Below are 23042 nucleotides of genomic sequence, written 5' to 3' on the forward strand. Positions count from 1 at the left end.
CACTACCTCCCTTTCATGTTCCAGTCGCGTATGGTTCGCGGGAAGAACGACTGTCTGAAAGCCTCCGTGCGCGCTCTAATCTCTCTAATTTTACATTCGTGATCTCCTCGGGAGGTATAAGTAGGGGGAAGCATTATATTCGATACCTCATCCAGAAACGTACCCTCTCGAAACCTGGCGAGCAAGCTACACCGCGATGTAGAGCGCCTCTCTTGCAGAGTCTGCCACTTGAGTTTATTAAACATCTCCGTAACGCTATCACGGTTACCAAATAACCCTGTGACGAAACGCGCCGCTCTTCTTTGGATCTTCTCTATCTCCTCCGTCAGACCGATCTGGTACGGATCCCACACTGATGAGCAATACTCAAGTATAGGTCGAACGAGTGTTTTGTAAGCCACCTCCTTTGTTGATGGACTACATTTTCTAAGCACTCTCCCAATGAATCTCAACCTGGTACCCGCCTTACCAACAATTAATTTTATATGATCATTCCACTTCAAATCGTTCCGCACGCATACTCCCAGATATTTTACAGAAGTAACTGCTACCAGTGTTTGTTCCGCTATCATATAATCATACAATAAAGGATCCTTCTTTCTATGTATTCGCAATTCATTACATTTGTCTATGTTAAGGGTCAGTTGCCACTCCCTGCACCAAGTGCCTATCCGCTGCAGATCTTCCTACATTTCGCTACAATTTTCTAATACTGCAACTTCTCTGTATACTACAGCATCATCCGCGAAAAGCCGCATGGAACTTCCGACACTATCTACTAGGTCATTTATATATATTGTGAAAAGCAATGGTCCCATAACACTCCCCTGTGGCACGCCAGAGGTTATTTTAACGTCTGTAGACGTCTCTCCATTGATAACAACATGCTGTGTTCTGCTTGCTAAAAACTCTTCAATCCAGCCACACAGCTGGTCTGATATTCCGTAGGCTCTTACTTTGTTTATCAGCCGACAGTGCGGAACTTTATCGAACGCCTTCCGGAAGTCAAGAAAAATAGCATCTACCTGGGAGCCTGTATCTAATATTTTCTGGGTCTCATGAACAAATAAAGCGAGTTGGGTCTCACACGATCGCTGTTACCGGAATCCATGTTGATTCCTACATAGTAGATTCTGGGTTTCCAGAAATGACATGATACGCGAGCAAAAAACATGTTCTAAAATTCTACAAAAGATCGACGTCAGAGATATAGGTCTATAGTTTTGCGCATCTGCTCGACGACCCTTCTTGAAGACTGGGACTATCTGTGCTCTTTTCCAATCATTTGGAACCCTCCGTTCCTCTAGAGACTTGCGGTACACGGCTGTTAGAAGGGGGCCAAGTTCTTTCGCGTACTCTGTGTAGAATCGAATTGGTATCCCGTCAGGTCCAGTGGACTTTCCTCTGTTGAGTGATTCCAGTTGCTTTTCTATTCCTTGGACACTTATTTCGATGTGCGAGGATTTAGAGAAGGAACTGCAGTGCGGTCTTCCTCTGTGAAACAGCTTTGGAAAAAGGTGTTTAGTATTTCAGCTTTACGCGTGTCATCCTCTTTTTCAATGCCATCATCATCCCGGAGTGTCTGGATATGCTGTTTCGAGCCACTTACTGATTTAACGTAAGACCAGAACTTCCTAGGATTTTCTGTCAAGTCGGTACATAGAATTTTACTTTCGAATTCAATGAACGCTTCACGCATAGCCCTCCTTACGCTAACTTTGACATTGTTTAGCTTCTGTTTGTCTGAGAGGTTTTGGCTGCGTTTAAACTTGCAGTGGAGCTCTCTTTGCTTTCGCAGTAGTTTCCTAACTTTGTTGTTGTACCACGGTGGGTTTTTCCCGTCCCTCACAGTTTTACTCGGCACGTACCTGTCTAAAACGCATTATACGATTGCCTTGAACTTTTTCCATAAACACTCAACATTGTCAGTGTCGGAACAGAAATTTTCGTTTTGATCTGTTAGGTAGTCTGAAATCTGCCTTCTATTACTCTTGCTAAACAGATAAACCTTCCTCCCTTTTTTTGTATTCCTATTAACTTCCATATTCAGGGATGCTGCAACGGCCTTATGATAACTGATTCCCTGTTCTGTACATACAGAGTCTAAAAGTTCGGGTCTGTTTGTTATCAGTAGGTCCAAGATGTTATCTCCACGAGTCGGTTCTCTGTTTAATTGCTCGAGGTAATTTTCGGATAGTGCACTCAGTATAATGTCACTCGATGCTCTGTCCCTACCACCCGTCCTAAACATCTGAGTGTCCCAGTCTATATCTGGTAAATTGAAATCTCCACCTAAGACTATAGCATGCTGAGAAAATTTATGTGAAATGTATTCCAGATTTTCTCTCAGTTGTTCTGCCACTAATGCTGCAGAGTCGGTAAAAGGAGCCAATTATTAACCCAGTTCGGTAGTTTAGTGTAACCTCCACCCATAATAATTCACAGGAACTATCCACTTCTACTTCACTACAGGATAAACTACTACTAACAGCGACGAACACTCCACCACCGGTTGCATGCAATCTATCCTTTCTAAACACCGTCTGTACCTTTGTAAAAATTTCGGCAGAATTTATCTCTGGCTTAAGACAGCTTTCTGTACCTATAACGATTTCAGCTTCGGTGCTTTCTATCAGCGCTTGAAGTTCCGGTACTTTACCAACGCAGCTTCGACAGTTGACAATTACAATACCGATTGCTGCTTGGTCCCCGCATGTCCTGACTTTGCCCCGCACCCGTTGAGGCTGTTGCCCTTTCTGTACTTGCCCAAGGCCATCTAACCTAAAAAACCGCCCAGCCCACGCCACACAACCCCTGCTACCCGTGTAGCCGCTTGTTGCGTGTAGTGGACTCCTGACCTATCCGGCGGAACCCGAAACCCCACCACCCTATGGCGCAAGTCGAGGAATCTGCAGCCCACACGGTCGCAGAACCGTCTCAGCCTCGGATCTGTACCAAAGGTCCGCAGTCAGTCCTGTCGACGATGCTGCAGATGGTGAGCTCTGCTTTCATCCCGCTAGCGAGACTGACAGTCTTCACCAAATCAGATAGCCGCCGGAAGCCAGAGAGGATTTCCTCCGATCCATAGCGACACACATCATTGGTGCCGACATGAGCGACCACCTGCAGATGGGTGCACCCTGTACCCTTCATGGCATCCGGAAGGACCCTTTCCACATCTGGAATGACTCCCCCCGGTATGCACACGGAGTGCACATTGGTTTTCTTCCCCTCTCTTGCTGCCATTTCCCTAAGGGGCCCCATTACGCGCCTAATTGTTTAAAATAGCGAAGAATTAAATAGAATAGAAGAAATAAAATTTCAATGAAGGAACCTAATGGAATTATCATTCCATACGGTAAAGCTGGAAACGGCCCTGGACTCCGATAACTATGAATTGAACAGCAGATGTCCTGTGTGGATGGTGGGATGAAAGTGTCTCTTACATAAAAGAGTGTAATTTCAATTATTTGAGAAATGCTAAGAGAAAAAGCAGCCTGAACAGATTAGATTCAATAGGACGTTCTATATTCTTTGAACGGTAATTGTTACAAAACCAATAAACAATGTTCCTTCCACACAAGTCTTAGCCACCTTTACTTTGCAGGAATAATCTCCGTGCCATAAACGTTAACTATGAAAATTCTAGTTTACTCTAGCCGTCTAATTTAAAATACTGACATCATTTAAATGAAAATGATATGCATTTCAATGCCATCACACGAAGTACGTAGAGGTAGCGTCGTCTGCACTAACCGAAAAAAAAAAACACTGCAGCACCTAGAACGGGAGGAGGAAACGAAATAAAAACTTCACAGGTTGACAAGGTATGTGATGATCTTTCAGTAATTACAAAATCGAGACAAATTAGCAAAGAACTTGGTAGTTTCAGCCGACTTACCAGCATCATGTAGAATTCATTCGGCCGTAGATACACACACGGATTTGGTTGAGAAGGGTCTCATATGGACGCTGTATTATCTCCTGAGGCAAGCTTACACACAAATTTGGCACGTAACTGGTCCTTGATATACAGTGAGGTGACCAAAGTCACGGTATAGCAATAAACATTTACAGATGGCGGTAGTATCGCGCACACAAGGTATAAAAGGGCAGATCATTGGTAGAGCTGTCAGTTATATTAAGGGGATACATGCGAAAGGTTTCCGACGTGATTATGGCCATAAAACGGGAATTAACGGACGTTGAACGAGGAATGGTAGCTGGAGCTAGACGCATGGGACATTGCATTTCCGAAATTATTAGGGAGTTCAATATTCCGAGATACACAGCGTCAAGAATGTGCCGAGAATACCACAATTCAGGCATTACCTCTCACCACAGACAACGTATTGATCGACAGCAGCCCCTTAACGACCAAGAGCAGCGACTTTTGCGTAGAGTTTTCAGTGCTGACAGACAAGAAACACTGCGTAAAATAACCGCAGAAATCATTGTGTGATGTACGACGAATGTATCCGTTAGGACAGCGAGTCGCAATTTTGCGTTAATGGGTTATGACAGCTGACGGCAAACGCAAGTGCCTTTGCTAATAGGATGACATCGCCTGCAGCACCTCTCCTGGGTTGGTTGTTTTGGGGGAAGAGACCAAACAGCGAGGTCATCAAACTCATCGGATTAGGGAAGGATGGGGAAGGAAGTCGGCCGTGCCCTTTCAAAGGAACCATCCCGGCATTTGCCTGGAGTGATTTAGGGAAATCACGGAAATCCTAAATCAGGATGGCCGGACGTGGGATTGAACCGTCGTCCTCCCGAATGCGAGTCCAGTGTGCTAACCACTGCGCCACCTCGCTCGGTCCCCTCTCTTGGGCTCGTGGCCATATGGGTTGGACCCTAGACGACTGGAAAACTGTGACCTTGTCAGATGAGTCCTGATTTCAGTTGGTAAGAGCTGCTTGTAGGATATGAGTGTGTCGCAGAACCCACGAAGCCATGGACCCTAGCCATCAATAGTGCACTGTGCAAGCTGGTGGTAGCCCCATAAAGGTGTGGGACGTGTTTACACGAAATTGGCTGAATCCTCTGGTCTAACCGAACCGATTATTGACTGGAATTGGTCATGTTCGGCTACTTGGATACAATTTTCAGCCTTTCGTGGACTTCATGTTCCCAAACAACGATGTCGAGCCATCATGCCACAACCATTCACGACTGGTTTGCAGAAACTCCGTCCGAACAAACCTTGGAAGGACAAACGGTACCGGCCGGAAACCGTGTCATCATCAGCCCGAAGGTGTCACTGGATGCGGGTATGTAGGGGCACGTTGTCAGCATACCGCTCTCCCGGCCGTATGTCGGTTTACGAGACCGGATCCGCTACTTCTCAATCTAGTAGCTCCTCAGTTTGCCTCACAAGGGCTGAGTGCACCCCACTTGTTAAAAGCGCTCGACAGACCGGATGGTCCCCCATCCAAGTGCTAGCCCAGCACGACAGCGCTTAACTTCGGTGATGTGACGGAAACCGATGTTACCACTGCGGCAAGACCGTTGGCATTGATTTGAAGAACATTCTGATCAATTCGAGCGAATGATCTGGCCATCCAGATCGTCCGACATGAATTGTATAGAACATTTATAGGACGTAACCGATAAGTCAGCACGTGTACAACATCCGGCATTGACAGAACTTTCGCAATTATGGACTGCTATAGAAGCAGCATGAATCAGTATTTCTGCAGGGGACTTCCAAGGACTTGTTGAGTTGATGTCACGCCGGTTTTCTGCACTACACGTCTCTCCACAGTGTATTGGAAACTTGTATTGAGACAGAGTTCAAGTCCGAGTTCGTTCTACGTATGTTCTATCGGGGACAGATATGAGAATCACTGAGACACGCATTATGTGTGGTCGAGTATTGTCCTGTTGAAAAACGACCAAAGTACCGTTGCATGAGGACGCAAGATATCCGTGACTTACCATTGTGCAATCAGAGCTACTTCAGTCACTACCATCTGTGACCTTTAGTCACATGCGATGGCTCACAGCATCATTACACCAGGAGTAACACAGCTGTGCCTCTGCAGAACATTGGAAGAATCCAACCTCTCCCCAGGCAGCCGCCAAATTCACCGACGATGGTCATGCGTGGTTCTGCAGAAGCGCGATTCATCGCTGAATACAAGGTAATGTTATTTATCAGCAGTCTATACTCTCCAATCATGGCACCACTCCCATTGCAATCGGTTGTGTTGTGGTGTAAACGGCAGCCTACGCTTGGGACTATAATTCCCTATCTAGCTGCAGCTAGTCTTCGACCACTAGTGCAGGATGACACGTTATGTTGCTGGATGTCCATTACTCGTTCTCGGACGGCAGGCGTACATATATTATAATGTGCCTGGCTGCACAATACGGTGATCCACCCTTGTGGTGACGTTGTCGACCAGAACCTTGACGATGAGCATGCCCTCACATTCCCATGCTGTTAAACATCGAGACAGCGTCACATCCGAATACCTCCCAAATGTGGATATTGCAGGATTCGACCAACGAACCAAATGGGAACATACAATGAGCCCCATTTCGAACTGTCAGGTGCTCATAACGCAGTCTCATATGAGTACAGGGCATCTCTGTGTCATCCACAGTGACAACTCAACGTCTGACGCTGTTCGTGCTCCTTATACAGGGTGGTCAGAAACAGTCTGGAAAGCTTGTAAGGGTATTGCAGAGCAGGTTGTGCTATGGAATAACTGTTCAGAAAATAAATCGGCGCTTTACGGCATTTACGCGTTAATGAGCACTGAAGTTAACTAACCAGGTCGTTGCGACCACAAAGTCAAAAGGTCCACCAGATACAATTAGTGTTAGTTGGTCTCATAGCGAGACTCCTCAATTTTTTATACAGGCTCGATTCTTTCTACCGTCCCATGTTCAGTTTTTTTTTATTGCACTCTTATTCGGTTCTAGGAAACCCAACCAAAAACATGTTTGACGAAACAGTCTCTGGCGGGCAGGTTGAATTTGCGCTCGCAACTGGCTAACTGATTAACTTCAGTGTGAATTCACTCGGAAACGGTGAAACTTATCGAATTTTATTCTTAACAATTATTTCTCGGCACTATCTACCCAGGAACACCCTTAGAAGCTTTTCAGACTGTTTCTGGCCACCCCGTATATACTACTAGGCTGGTAACAACATTAAACACGAACAACGCAGATCCACTCTGGTGGCCGTCCTACCAGTCGATATTTGTAACTCTAAAACGTACTTACCTGTCGATGCTTTGTACGTGTATGAAATTACATTGACATCTACCATATCTACTGGGTGCTTCACTTTTTTGTCAGGCAGTGTACATTCTGTTTACAAGGAAGCAAATTTGTGGTTCCTCCTTCAGAATTCGCATCTGAATATTAATTATTTGTGAGAAGACAGCATTATGACTCGTGTTAGGAGGAGATACATCTACCAGCACGTGTAGCAACAGTGCGCTGAACGAACAAACTGTACATAGCTGTGACACCACGTCGTCTTCATACGAGTAGAACAGCACCTTGAAAGTGTTCATGTAAGGAGGATTCGAGGAGAGAGAACATCGCAAAATTGCATTCTTGATCGTCATAAAAGCCGAGCACCTGATCATCCGATCTGTCATCCTTTCTCCCCCGTTCAAAACATCAAATCTGCGTACCTCGACGTACCATTCTTACTCCTTTAGTCGAGAGTCGTGACATGGTTTCGGTTGCTGCTGTAACGTCCGTCCCTTGTGCCCTTGCATTTCTAGATTTTGATAAGGCATTTGATCGTTTTAATCACGACTTGTTTCCGTGGATTCTGTAGGCAGTTGATTTTACTGTTGACACACGACGAGTGTTCCCCAATCTCTTTACGGGTATTTCAGCTTCGGTGGTTGCTAATGACCAACTAACGCCCCCGATAAATAACCGTCGGGGAGTGCCTCAAGGAAGCCCGCTGTCAACGACTTTGTTTGTGTTGTCTCTGGAGCCCCTACTTCGGAAGCTAGCATCCCAGCTGATAGGTTGGACACTTTCCGGAAGGATTATAGATGTTCGTGCATACGCGGATGAGGTGATGGTTCTACTCCGCGATCCTGCGGAGATACCTCGACTGAACGCTGTAATCGATGATTATTATCAGAGTTCAGGTGCACTACTTAATGAAGGTCAAAGAAGGCGTCTTACTTTGCGAGGTTTTGCCAGCTGTTGTGGCCGAGCGGTTCTAGGTGCTTCAGTCTGGAACCGCGCCACCGCTACGGTAGCAGGTTCGAATCCTGCCTCGGGCATGGATGTGTGTGATGTCCTTAGGTTAGTTAGGTTTAAGTAGTTCTAAGTTCTAGGGGACTGATGAGCTTAGAAGTTAAGTCCCATAGTGCTCAGAGCCTTTTCAACCATTTTGCGAAGTTTAGATGACGCGGTTGTTCCATGGGCTATTCCAGTGGATTGGCACATGTCTCTCGGTATCATCACTGATCGTTGTACACGCAGAATGTCGACGCTTAACTGGAAGTATGCTACGGAAAAAATTTTATCTTTTTATTTATTTTTTGTTATCATAATTAATTTTTTCTCCTTTTAGAGCTTATATTACATGATGATTTTACTATGGTCTACTGATGTTTCATGATAGTACGAAGTCACTCTGATAAAAAAATCGTAGCCGTGGTCGCTAACGCACGCCTATGCCGTGGCGCTCGACTCGGAGGTAAACCAGTTCGAATCCTGATGGTGTGTGAAATTTTCACCGGCAGTAGAAGATCAGCCAGGGGAGGAGAGGTGATGGTGTAAAGTCTCTGATCACCAGTCTTTGCGCCAATGTCCTGGATTAAATTCCAAACCTCTCCGCAGCATCTCATGAACTGAGGGATTGTGACCCAGTTTTATGGTGATCCGTTCGTCGGACGGGAACGTTAAGCTCGTCGGCCCCCATAGCAACACAAACCATACAGTACACTGAAACTTTATAAAATGCCGAAAGAATGCAACGGCAAAGCACGTCCAAGCGAGCTTGCCATGAGCTTCGGTGCAGGGTGCCTATATCCACTCCCCCTACGCTCATTCCCTGAATATGGGACTTTTTATTATTATTATCATCTATCGTCCAAGCTGTGTTCCACTCGATGCACAACCAGTTTACAGCCATTATTGTTGCCAGAGATGGCAGTTCTGTGTACTAAAATTCGTAACTTTTATACCCCAAATTCACCTAAAATATAATCACGTTTTCTTCCAACTATTCTGAATACGCTCACTAAGTAAAATACCGTTATTTCTGTCGATATTCATGTTAGGAATTTAGTGGTTAACAGTGTATTTTCACATCTGTGAACCTATTTCACGTCACCTGTTACGCCTGAGTCAAAGTTCATCCTTACACTTGCTTTCTAGGAATTCCCAGTCACAACGTTCAGTGTCAATGGAGAGTCTTAGATATGGCTACTGTAATACGAACAGGGGATGGACAAAAGCATAAACCACCAAAAGCACTATAAATAATCATGCCTAATACGGTGTAGGAAAACCGTTTGCTTTTGAAACAACTTCGAGTCATCTCGGAATGGGGAAGTACATGGCCTGTGTGGTTTTCAAGGGAATCTTATACCATTCTTCCTGTAAAATAGTGGCAAGTTCTGGTAGGGATGATGGAGGTAAATAGTGATCACGCACCCTTGTCTCCAAAATAGACAGCAAAGGTGGCTGTGGCAGGCAGGGGCGATACGAGAATTCATCCCCGTAATCATAAAACTAATCCTGGCCGGTGAGAGCTGTGTGAATAGGGATCATGCCGTCTTGGAACACAGCGTCACATCTCGAAAAAAACAATGGAACCATGTGACGAGGCTGATGAGGCGAAATGGTCACACAATGGTTGGCTGTGGGGCGACCTGGCAAAGTAACCATGGGATCCATGAATACCACGATATGACGGCACAAATTATCACCGAACCCCCACCATGTTTCACTCTTGGAACGTAAACTTGGGCAGAAGTTGGAAACAGCTGAAACAAGGTTCATCTGACAAAATGAATGACCTCCATTGCTGCCTAGTCCAGATGTTATGGCTTTTTTATTTTCCTATTACGGGTATTTGTATCAGTAATGAGTGGTTTTGGTAATCGGGCTCACCCCGAAATTTCCTGCTTGTGGAGCTCCGTTCGTGTTGTTTTGGTGTTAACAGGGTTCTCGAGTGCGACAGCCAGTTCTGCAGTGACGTTCGCAGCTGTTGCTTTCTTACGTTTCGTCACAAGCCTCTTCAACGACTGTATGTCAAGATCACTCAACACATACTTCCGCTCGCTTTGTGACTTAGCGGCTGATATTTGTCTGTTTGTCAACGCCAAACATTCGGCTACCTTTGTTACAGAAGCACCCGTCATGCGAGCACCAACAATTTGGCCGGGTGGTGTAGCCGAGCGGTTCTAGGCGATTCAGTCCGGCACCGCGCGACCGCTACGGTCGCAGGTTCGAATCCTGCCTCGGGCATGGATGTGTGCGATGTCCTTAGGTTAGTTAGGTTTAAGTAGTTGTAAGTTCAAGGGGACTGATGACCTCAGATGTTAAGTCCCATAGTGTTCAGGGCCATTTGAACCAACAATTTGCCCGTGTCATATTTCACTTAACTCAGACATAATGCACTTACAGCTTCTAAAGAACATTGTTCTGATCTCGACTGACACTTGCAGCGTATTTAGCACAATTCGCAGATGCCATTCGTGGTCAAATACAACAGCGCAACCTGCAGACTTGTCTAACAAAATGGCTCTGAGCACTATGGGACTCAACTGCTGTGGTCATAAGTCCCCTAGAACTTAGAACCATTTAAACCTAACTAACCTAAGGACATCACACACAGCCATGCCCGAGGCAGGATTCGAACCTACGACCGTAGCGATCGTGCGGTTCCAGACTGTAGCGCCTTTAACCTCTCGGCCACTCCGGCCGGCGGACTTGTCTAACACCTGCATTTATGGTCAAACGTGAATTTCTAGCGGTGTTTCCATATTTTTGCCACCCCTCTGTACCCAGAAGCACGAATTAAAGAATGCAATAAATGCGGATTCTGTAAAGAGAAAGAAGCGATCATTTTGAGCAGTGATTACGGTAAAATTCCAAGGAAAGACTGCGGATAGTTACCCTCGTTATCAGAAACACGTATGCCTAACCTCCGGTAAATAACGTCGACAAAAATGACAAAACATAAATGTTGTACTCACTTTAAACATCAAGAGTATCAGTCTATTTTGAACGTCAAGCTTATCAGTCTTTGAATAGCGAAGTCGCATGAAGCTTCTGTTGAACCAGCAATGGTATTTAGAGAGAGGTGCAAGTGTGAACTGGCAATATCTTTGCTTGATATTAATTACTACAGAATTAATTAAGTTCGTTATTGTTGCCCATAAACTGTCTGTCTTTAACTGATGTCTAGTAGCATATTTTCTCCCAGTTGCTAGAAACGGCTTCTTTTGTCAAAAAATCACGTAAGCAACAAAAATCTGATGCAAAATCCGATAGGAATGTTTTTACATTCTTCTAGTATTATTACAACTCTCGTAATGCATACGCTTATTAGCAGCTGAAATATAGACGTGTACCTAGAAATCTGAATATCCGCTTTCGCCCTGATGACCACGATATGATGTGTCACAGACACAACAAAAGTGTTAGACAACCGTTCTGATCCATGAATGCTTAACGGATGACTTCCTCAAACCGTTTAGAAACACTTTGGGGATAATAAGTTGTTGCACTGCCTTGCTGAAAACAAAGATCACTTGTGCGCTGCTGTAGGTTAGATAACGAAAGCAGTGCTATATCAGCGAGTAGATTGTAGCATCTTATGTACTTTACGACGTACTCTTACCCTGCCAACCGCATGTATTAACATGCATCGTGACTCGTCAGCTCGGGGAAATACACTGCTCTTCGTGCATCCATTGTCGCCGTGTCTGCGATCACTCTAACTTCTTCGCTCTGTGACGAATGGTGAGCACAGATGCAAAAGTTGGGTGGTCGTTCTGTAACCCACAGCGAGAATGTTATTCTGGATGGTATAGCTACCTGCATGTCTATTATGGCCTGCAATAAACTGGCAAGTGGTTTCTAGCAAAGTGACGCATCTACCCGCTGCTACAACTCCAACAGAACGAAAATGATTTTCTGGATGGTATGGCTGCCTACATGTCCATTATGTCCTGCAATGAAATCGCAAGTGGTTTCTTTCAGTATGACACAGCTACCCTTTGCTACAACCCGCCATATCGATGGCGAATCTTGTCATGTGGACGTTGCTTCCAACGACAGGTAGTCCTGGTTGCGACGATTTCCTCCGAATAGAAATACTCACTCTACGCCCTTGACACGGTGGCGCTTGGAGACCCAAATTCCAGCACGACTTCGGAAATGGAGTGTCCTACGTACCAGACACATATGACGTGGTTGTCATCAGACGTGCTTTTTACGCGTGGCGTATTCAAACGGGTATCCAACGTCTCGTCGACAGCCTGTATCACTTGATTCGCCGATCTAGCCCATTCGCCGGGGCCTCTTTTCTGTACGGTAGCTTTCTGTAATGTGGTTGCCCAAGAGCGTAGTCCCCAATTTTTTCAGCGGCTACGGAATTGCAAATAACCTTATCAACGAATATCAGTAGGAAATCTGCAGATATAATTAGTCCAATAAGGATGATAGATGACTTGAAACTGACTTTAGACTAATAAGAGGTGAATATTATAATATTCTGTAGCTCAGCAATGCTTATAATACTTGTAGTTTCGATATAATCCATGAAAGATTTTATTTTCTGATAGGGATTCATTGTTCTACGTAAGTAGTTCGTTTTGTTTGGAAGAAACAGTTCATTTCATTACTTAGCAATTATTTAGTTTCGCCACCTTGTAGATTATCAGGCTACAGCACAATAAAACTGTTATTCTTACAGCCTGATACAAACCACTATGTGTGTGGAACGAGCAACGTGTTATGTTGTCCTAATAAGAATTTGTACAACCACATGAGATGCGGGCGCAGCTGTCGTAGATGTGAACTCAATATGTAAAATGGGAAAAAGTGTATGTCTTATACGGTTCATGTCTCTGTACCGTCATATATAACACTTAAACTACGTTTGGGCAACTGTTGAAATGAAAAAATAAATAAATAAATAAATTTTGAATTTCAAGGTGTATACACTGCTTTCGGTGCATTTGGAGATGGAAATTTTGATGTATACCATGAACTTCACTTCAAACGTATTTATTTGCCAGAGCGGTACCCAGATGTATAGCCCATCATCAGTAGTATAAACTGCCCAAGTCTAAGTAAACCGATGTGCCTGCGAAATATAAAATCATGATACTGCAAATAAATACTTTCGAAGTGCAGTTCATGGTGTAAATCAAGACGTTCTTTATCAAATACGTACAAGCTGCTGAACGTCCTACATAATAAAGTTTCATTGCACTTGAAATTTTGACATCAAAGATTAATGTTCACAAAAACTAAGTTAAAATCGAGAGCTGTGCAATTAGGTATTCGAAAAGGTTCAGTATGAGCCCATTACTGTCTGTTATGGTTACGTGTAATTCTAGTGTCATTTACCCAGCCGGTCAGGAAGGATAAAACAAGCGCTGTTTTCGTTCCGTTACACATACGTGCAAGGCAACACTAGAGCTGATTGTTCATTGGATTATGATAGCATAAAATGTAGATTAAAAAACATCTCCCTAAACTTCACACACAGTTATCACTCATTCTGATCGTACTGGTCGTTAAACGCAGGAATTGTGTCCACTTTTCTTTCTTACAAGAAACAGATAATTGCTTATTATTTTCATTTGTTTAGCGCTGGTTCTGTCGCATTTGTGATTTTTGCTCCGTTTAAAACATAGATGTAAAATTATGTGACCAAGTACTGTTTAGATTAGCTCTAAAAATGATCTTCTCTTATTTTAATAACAGGCTAGCCTTTAACAATCACAGTGGTAGCCATTAGTCTGCAAGAACGTTGAGAGAAGAGCTGAGGGCCGCTGGAGCTGGGATGAGCTCCTGCCTGCGAAACGTCTGTGACGTTCGTCTCATCGACCACGTTGCCCCATCCTACGAACAGTTATTTTGGTTCGGCTCCGGCAGATGCCGAGATTTCCATACTATCTACAGCCGGTGTAAAACGTATTCGGGAGTGTCGATGTTTTGACTTCATACACTATCCGGGTATGAATAGCTACGCTACCATGCACAAGCAAAAAGCAGAAGATTTCATTGGATGCATTATTTATTCCTTACTCAAGGAATGTAAAATGCTATGAAAGAAAATAGATAAGAAAATTAAAGCACGGTGCTTCTCATATGGAACGTAAAAGGTATCTCCATATGAAATATTCCTCTCAATTTTGCACCATGGCTTCACGAAATCTGCTCCGTACGACAATTCGATCATCAGATCGGGAGAATGTCACGAATGTATGTCGTATTTTTTGTGTTTCGACTGCGAGAGACGGCTCGGTGGGTAAGATGCTAGGCTCCTATGCAGGGAGAGTTGTGTTCGAATATTCGGACAGACATTCGGATGTAAATTTTATGATGTATTCCTGCGTCATTTCATGAGGGATGAATATCTTAAAACTTTCATCTCTTTACTCTGTACGCTTTACCGTCTAAAATGGCGTAATATCTTTAACGACCTTACCGTCGACGGGACGCAGTCGTCGTACACAATGAAGTCAGAAATCTTTTCGAGTTACTGTGATAACGTTTCTCTTGGATGGATTGGCGTGTGGGATTTATGTCCGGTTACTCCGAAGTTAAACGATGATATCATATTAACCTGAGCCTTGTCAAAACCAACACGTATTTTTTGATAGAAGTCGCTGGTTATGCTCATGAGTTAGGCGTGCTGAGCAATCCCGGAGTATGGATTTTCTTTCAGTACATAATCTCGTGATGCAGGTGGCAAACAGAGGAATATTAAATATACCACACTGTTAAGGGAAGTAGTAGAATGTGCTTTCCGCCCATCATTCACTAGCGTGTTAGCTCCAAACTCCAAACATTCACATTTTGCTATTACCAGTGCAAAATAACTGTGGTATCCGACTCGGTGTCTAACAGAAGTTCGTTACTGCACACTAATGCTTTGACACATGGTCCTGAGATAGCCACGTAAGTGCTCTGTTGGTGGAAGAAGTTTTCATCATTAATATTTTATGGCAAATGTAATGAAAGGTACTCGGCACCAGATAGCGCACCAAAAATCTGGGTTAAATAGTAAACATGTTTCCTGTGCCTCATCGAATGGGAGCATGTCACAGTGCACATCGTTAACGACAATCTGCACATCGGATGAGGGCGGTAAAATTCGGCTACTACCTTGTTGCTAATCGAGAGGAACAGACTACTCTTCTACAATGACATTAACACCACAACACTACACTGCACTAATAACAGCCTTCCTCACCACGTAGTCATTTTTCACTTAACTCTCCGTTAGTGTGGCACGGTCACGCAGATCGAATCACTTAACATTTTTGGTTATTTCTTTTCTACCAGTATAGTGCGCGAGCTGTTGTATTGTGTCCTTTTCTCATTCACGTTGGTACGATTTAGTCAGTTTGGTAGGGGGCTGCTTATCTTGACAACGGCATGTTCGCTCCCCTGGACCGACCACACCAACTTTGTAGTAATAAAATATTGATGGCTGTTAGTTAAAAGGCATGAGTAATTCATTTAATGGACATTTTTATGGTGTTATATAGTCGTAAGGTTAGCAAATTTGTAATGAATTACGTAGGTGTGCTCATTTTAAGCCTGCATTTTTAAAGCTTAAATTAAATAATGGACTACGATAGAAAATGTGAATGCAGTACATGTACTTCGGAACAAAACAGGACAACGAAGTATCACAGCAGAAATTGCGAAAAGTACACGTGTCTTGAAGGTATTGAAGTTTTGTGAAAGGATTGGGAATAAGCGCAAAGTGTTAAATAGTAACTGCATAAGAAATTTTTCTGTTTTCCTAAAAGTTTATTAATACGCTAGCACATAATTATTTGACCAAAGAGTTGCATAATATTCGTGTAATATTTACCGCAACATTTACTTATATAAGGTACATAAGATAAAGGAAAATGACTGAAGAATAGTTCTGTTCTTGCCTGTAACTGATATACTAATAAATACTATGTTTATACAATTGTTTACTGTATTGGTCTGAGATACCAGGCTCACCAAACTTGGGACGTAAGGTCGCCACACTAGCGAAGGGTTAGTAGGTAGTACGTGATTGAAGAGAATGGTGAACTACGTGCTCATGACCTCGCCAATTACTACGGGTGGGATTCCCGCATTTCCTTAACTCTCATGCGACTTAGTACGCGACACAGTTTGAAGGTTGACCACAGTGAGTGATTATAACCAAATCGGAGCGATAATTACAACATCAAGCTGGTGAAAGACAAATAAACTTAATTGCGTCTCATTCCTAAGACTATACTACGTCTCTTTCGCTATCAGAGGAGGGCACACTTTAGGTTCACATCTGGTAGCAGAAAGTGAAAATATGCAGCTGGCGGAAATCACGTTTAGATTGCTGTGTAGCGAGAATGACAGTCGCCGTGAATTGCTAATGCTAATTTTCAAAATCACAGTTTACATAACCCATCAACGGACTTCACAAGCGGGTCGTCCTGTCTTATCCAAACAGTACTTTTATCACGTTGTGGTACTTATAGAAGAGGCAGCGCAAGCCGCTTTGGACAAAAGGTGTGGAGGTGCCAGAGCCATACACATTCCACAGCACTGTATGAGTATCTTCTAAATGGTTCAAATGGCTTTTTGGCTCTGAACACTATGGGACTTAACATCTATGGTCATCAGTCCCCTAGAACTTAGAACTACTTGAACCTAACTAACCTAAGGGCATCACACACATTCATGTCCGAGGCAGAATTCGAACCTGCGATCGTAGCGGTCGCGCGGTTCCAAACTGATGCTCCTAGAACCGCTCGACCATACCGGCCGGCTATGATATTATCTGCAATTATATAAAATTCAGATTGAGGTTAAACGAAAGCAAGATTAATTTGTTCTGCTCGTACTGTTGCTTACCTCTGAAGACAATTATGAAGTTGTACGGCGCAGCGCAGCCAGTCGGGAGATTTCAGCACTACTATCAGTCTAAAAGAGTACCAGTCTACTCCTCCACAGTATGATGACAACCTGCTTTTACGGGACGGTGACACTTGCAGTACCACATGGAGATGTATGAGGAACGAATGGAAAGTTGCTAATTACACCGTTAACAGTTTATTTTCAAATGAGAGGGTCACAAAACGCTTCAAAATCTTTATCGGTGTCGACCTGCAATGGCCATCGACAGAACTATATAAAGAAAACAAAATGTGGTGATCACAGCGACACGTAATACTTTCGCATATGACATGTTGTGATCACCGTTTGCTGATTTCTTTTAATGACTGTGCAGATGGCCGGTGGAGGCCGATACCGGCAAATGATGAGAAGCGTTTTATGAATATATAAATTGAAAATAAAGTGTTAAAAATTTAATGAATCACTTTCTACGACGACAAAATAACATTCCCTCATGATTAAACAGTATTTGATGCTCTTGGGCTATTAATGCCATTAGGAGTATTCACCTGGACCCTAACGTACATCACACTATCAATGCCCATTTCACTTCATTCCGTGACCCTCAATGTTATATATAACTTTTAACTCATAATCTGTGATGGCTAAGTGACCACGTTCTTTGAAATGTACTGTCTCCAAATCGATGTAATAACTGGGTTTCAAAACGGGATTTATAGACAATATCGGCACTCTTCTTCGTACAATGATTCGAAATGTAACGGTACTAACAGTTACACAAATCCCATTTCTGCGTATAATGACAAGATAGTAAGAAGCAAGCACACTTGCAGTTGATAAAGTTCCCAGTTATTCTTAAGAAACATTTTATGGTACCTGTTTTTACTACCACGGCTCTAGTTCAGATTTTGTCGGTGCAACCAAACTGGATAGAACAATTTATTCCTACAAAGAATTAATAAAGACAGACTGAAATACAGTAGTGACACATCTTCAGTCCACACTATTTACTACACCGGGTTTAATGTATTTTATGACGAGTGCATCAAAGTAGAAAAAACGAGACGTATGTAATGGTCACACACCTAATATGGTGAATAGGCACCTTCCAGATTCACAAGAAGTGTGGCTCCACTCAGAATAGATGCATATAAATGCTGGACAGTGATCAGTTGTATTCTACAACTCTCCTTAAACAAGAGAAATGAAATAAAACAAGTGTACCAAGTCTTCGAGATATACCATGTGACTGTAATAGGCTCATAACTGATTTTTCATAACGGACAACAATGGCTGTTTAATATTCTCATTCGGTCTCTACGAAATTCAACAAAGAGTCGCAGGTTTCCCTTACGTTCATGAAGAAAAATTTCCATATAAATTGCCAAGTAAATCGATGCTTATCATCTCGGAACATTAAATATCCTGCTTAAACTAATTTCTCCATAACATAACACACGTTGTCATCTAAAATTGACTTTACCTGTTCGTTTCCTTTTCTATGTAACCACAGCAGCCACTGGGAACGACGATATGTCCTCCTCAGTCATTGGAGAGCCTTCACCACGCTTCACGGCTGGAAGACAGTCAGGAAAGGAGCTTCCCACTTGTTCACCAAATGTAAACACAGTACGCAGTAGTGAAAAAGTAATTCAAACGACAGTATATGTTTCCAGTCGTTGGGATACTTACTTTGGTGGTATTAACACCTCTGAACTTCATTTTCGTTGCCAAATGGTCTCAAGGAGCATTTAATGTTTAGCAGTAAATTATCCCATGAATTCTACATAACATATGGCACTAGATACGGTAGCTCTAGATACACTTAATAGGTTTACGATTGTTATTATATTTGCATGAACTTGACGGGTGCTAGCAGTTGGTCTTTGTTTGACGGCTATGAAGTCGGACGTGATGTTATATCAACGCAACACCTTTATGATTACTGACACTTCCAGACAGATTACAGTAGGTGTAAAAAAGAAAAAAAAAACGACGTCAGTTCTTCTTAGGTATGTGAAAACAGCGACAGGTATATAACGCGGTATTCATAGTTTTTTACAATCTTTCTAACTCTTTCCGGAAGTGTAATGGTAAATTCAGTCATGGGCTCACACCTCCTGCGTATCTAGATCTGCCTGAAAATATACAGGAGACGTGTGCCCAAAAAATTAAAGCTAATAGTTTTGTTTCACTGATAATATAATCCTTTGAGAGGGAATCATCCTATTGTATCACTGACATTCCTGAATCACGGCTTCAGTAGGCGCTACACTAAAAAAGTGTAAAACAGGCTGGTGAAACATGAAATAATCAATTTATTATTACTGAAGAACAGCTCTATTCAAGGTGCTGTTTCTTCATGTCATTGTCGGATGGGATTAGTGAATGTTTCAATTAGATAAAGTAGTATTGGTATATACTGAAATGGAGCGGAGCAATCAATATAAACTAGGATTTAGATTTTATCTTACGATTTGAGTAGTTCTCCTAATTTTCTGTGTCACTGATAAGACTAGTCAGAGAAAAACCCACTTTTGTAGAGAAATGTCTGGATAAAAGGAGCAAAATTCGACTTGTTGAAGTGTCTAACCAGCCCTTTCTTTGAAAACACCTGCAGCATGGTACACATATAAAATATTTTTAATATTCATAAACACTTTCTGGAAGGTATAGCATGAAAACAATTGTAGGAAGACGTGCCTGAATTCCTTCCTTCGAATTATCCAGATTTCGTAACTACTAGGGATGTTACAGCATGCATTTTCGGACATCTTTCATGTTTTTATCTGACACTTTGTAAGATGTGTTTGCAGTCCTTTATACGTGTTAGTGACAATCATTTTATTTCAATAGAAAAGGTTTTTATTTAATTCGTTGAAATCAGTGCTACATATACTACCGCCGATTGTGATATGTGAGAATAACGAAACGCTATTCTCTACTCTTTTAGTCACTTCTTTATAATAGCTTGTTCCCTACATATTCAAAGCAAAATCACCAAGTATTTTGTATACTGAATATAAATAACAAGATTCTGCAACAGAATTAATTAAAATAACTCCGTATCACACCTGTAAGGAGTCACGCTGTTAACCATCGTCCCGGTCATCCTCTGGTGAATGCTGTGTGGAGGGGCATGTGGACGGCACACAGCTCTCTCAGCCGTTATTAGCTTTCTAGACCTCAGAGCCGTTGTGTTCTCTCGGGCGTGATAGATTATTGGTGTCGGAGATGTCCGAACGAGCAGACCCCATTTTGATCCTGCACCCACTATGAGTCAATAGATAAGTAAATTAAAGACATTAGCAGCCAGTGGGCATTGATTTGTATAAATGGGTCAAGTTGAAAATTTTTGCCAGGCCAGGATTCGAACCTGGGTCTCATGTTCAATAGGCAGATGTGCTAACCACTGCGCCATCCATATAAACCCACATGGACTACACTAGCACGCTTCCCGTCAGACCCAAATTCTCAACTTACACCACACAGTACTGGTGTTGTGCCCCAGCTTATTAAACTCACTACTGACGGCATTTCGCCGATTCCCGTAAGACTTCGAGCTTGGTACGCATCTGCACTGAAGGGATCGTTGGCCGCCATCGCCTTAATTATATAATTATATACGTGTGGTGTCTGTCCTTTCGGATGGACGATGACGGCCAATGATCCCACCATTGTAGATGCACACCAAGTTCAAACTTTTACGGGAATCGGCGAGATGCTGCGAGTAATGAGGCTAATGAAGAAGAGCACTATATCAGTAGCATGTGGTATAAGTTCAGTATTTGGATCAGACGGAAAGCATGCTAGGGTAGCCCGTATTGGTGTGGTCACCACTATCTACAGGGTCAAGGTATCTACCTGGTCAGCAGGAGACCCGGATTCGAATCCTGGTCCGGCAGATACATTCAACTTGCCCCACTGATATGAATAAATGTCCACTGGCAGCTAATGACTTTAATTTCTGCGTGTATTTCCTGGTGTACAGCTGAGTTGTTTCCGTTTCTGCACAATAGTTGGACGAAAGACCCAGCAGCCTTCTTCATGTTCTGAGAACTGTGGTGTTAGGTGTACTGTTGCCTGGCGTGGTTGGACGGGCATCAGGTACACACAACAGCACAGCTCGTAGAACCGGAGGAAGACTGCAGGATCGGTCACGAAATTCTGTGCAAGAATGGAAACAACAACTCGGCTACACATCCGGAAGGACATCACTATTTATAGCCGCTATTTACCATTAGTGAACTCCACAATTATGCTCGTGAGGCTCAGTGCAACCCGATACCACCTTACTTCCAGGAAAGTATCCCTGGCGGTAACAGGAATTGAAGCCGCGTCTTCTACAGGGCAGTGAGACGCGCTGAAAGCTTAGCTACGGAGACCAACAAAACAGAATCAAGATTCCATTTTCACTTCTTTCCTCATATAAAATACATAAGTATTTTTCTGTTAGTACGAATGCAACTAAGTTTCTTCTATTGTAAATTATTACTCTGTTTTTTTCTTTAACGTTGCTGAGTCATGCTGCAATAAGCAAAGCGGAAACTGTAGTGGGGCTAAAAATCTGTTTGAACTGCCATGGGGGACTGTAATAAAAATATATTTCGCCTCAAGGTTCACTGGCACCTCGTCCTTGTTCATAAAACCGATAAGAACCACATTAAGCACTGAGAGTTAAATATAGCAACATTTGTTATATTGTTTCTGTGCACAGTTATTATGAAAGTATAAGTTTAAAACTAATATGGATCTATTTCGAAGTCGCTATCTCATTAGAGTATACGGGCTTGAAATTGGTCTGGCATGATGTTTCTAAGTGACACAATCAGTTTCATGTTATGCTCAGCGATAGAATTTTGGTATTTCCGCATTAGGACCGTGTCAGGTAGATACGCAAAAATATCCAAAAGGAAAGAAACTTCTTGTTTACTCTAGAAAACAAATTTCATAGTACTTCATTACTATTACTGCATAGACAGTGTTACTCACTTGCGTAAATAAGGTAAATATGGTATTTTATGAACTTAAAGTCTGGGCAGCGTGTCTTGCGCTCACTTACCGAAGAGGTAGATGGGGACGCGCAAGATTGATCTTCTCCATCATCATCCTCCAGATAAACGTTGGGCCTCACATCATCGCTTGAGCTGCAAAGAAATTTCACGACTATGTTAGGGTGTATATTGTACATGAATACATAAGAAAGTGTGCACACGCACGCGCACACACACACACTCACACTCACACTCACACACACACACACACACACACACACACACACACACTACGGCACAATTTATTTCTGCGTCAAAATGTTCCTGGAAATACGATTGATAATTGTAATCGCAAAGTATAAAAGGACCACGTTAGTCAAATGAAAACCGAACACTAGCTACAATACACAGACGGCGCCACGTGTGACCCCACTGCAGCTACGTTTCGATGCTGCCACCGCTGTCGTGGGGGAACGCCATAGTACCAAATCAGAGGTGCACGAAGTTATTGGGTTATGACCTTGGTTGATGGCGGGCTGGAGTAGTGTCATCGTCCTACTGTCATAGTGTCTTATGGCTAACGCCTACGATTCGACTACCATTTACACAGGTGTGTAGCAGACGCGGCCTGCATTCTTCGCCCGCTCGCTACACGGACTCCAGTGATTACATGATAATAAGTGGAAACAAGTTCCTTAGGCGTGGAACAATAGTTGCTCGAAGGCTGCGCTTCAGAAATTTGGCTAGGAAACACGCAATATCCTCCGTATAGCCCATACATTTCGCTGTGTGATTTTCTCATATTTGGTGACCTGAAGAAAGAAATGTGTGGACGGCGGTTTCTGTCGGACCAAGGAGTCCAAGAGTGGGTGTCATTGTGAATCCGTCAGCGGCCGACTACTTTCTATCTACGAAACAGGAATTTATCGTCTTGGTTCTAAGCGGGATAAATGTCTTAACGAG

At 43.0% G+C, this 23042-nt stretch overlaps 1 protein-coding gene across 1 annotated transcript in view; it reads right to left on the reverse strand.

The window, feature by feature from the left end:
* Positions 1–23042, reverse strand: part of LOC126470939 (uncharacterized) — a 150185-nt gene that overhangs the window by 91269 nt on the left and 35874 nt on the right. The window contains exon 2 of the mRNA XM_050098990.1: positions 22148–22232. Coding sequence (XP_049954947.1) covers positions 22148–22232 — 85 coding nt within the window. The remainder of the gene's footprint in view (positions 1–22147; positions 22233–23042) is intronic.

This window comes from Schistocerca serialis, chromosome 3 (assembly GCF_023864345.2).
Source record: "Schistocerca serialis cubense isolate TAMUIC-IGC-003099 chromosome 3, iqSchSeri2.2, whole genome shotgun sequence".
Lineage (NCBI taxonomy): Eukaryota > Metazoa > Arthropoda > Insecta > Orthoptera > Acrididae > Schistocerca > Schistocerca serialis.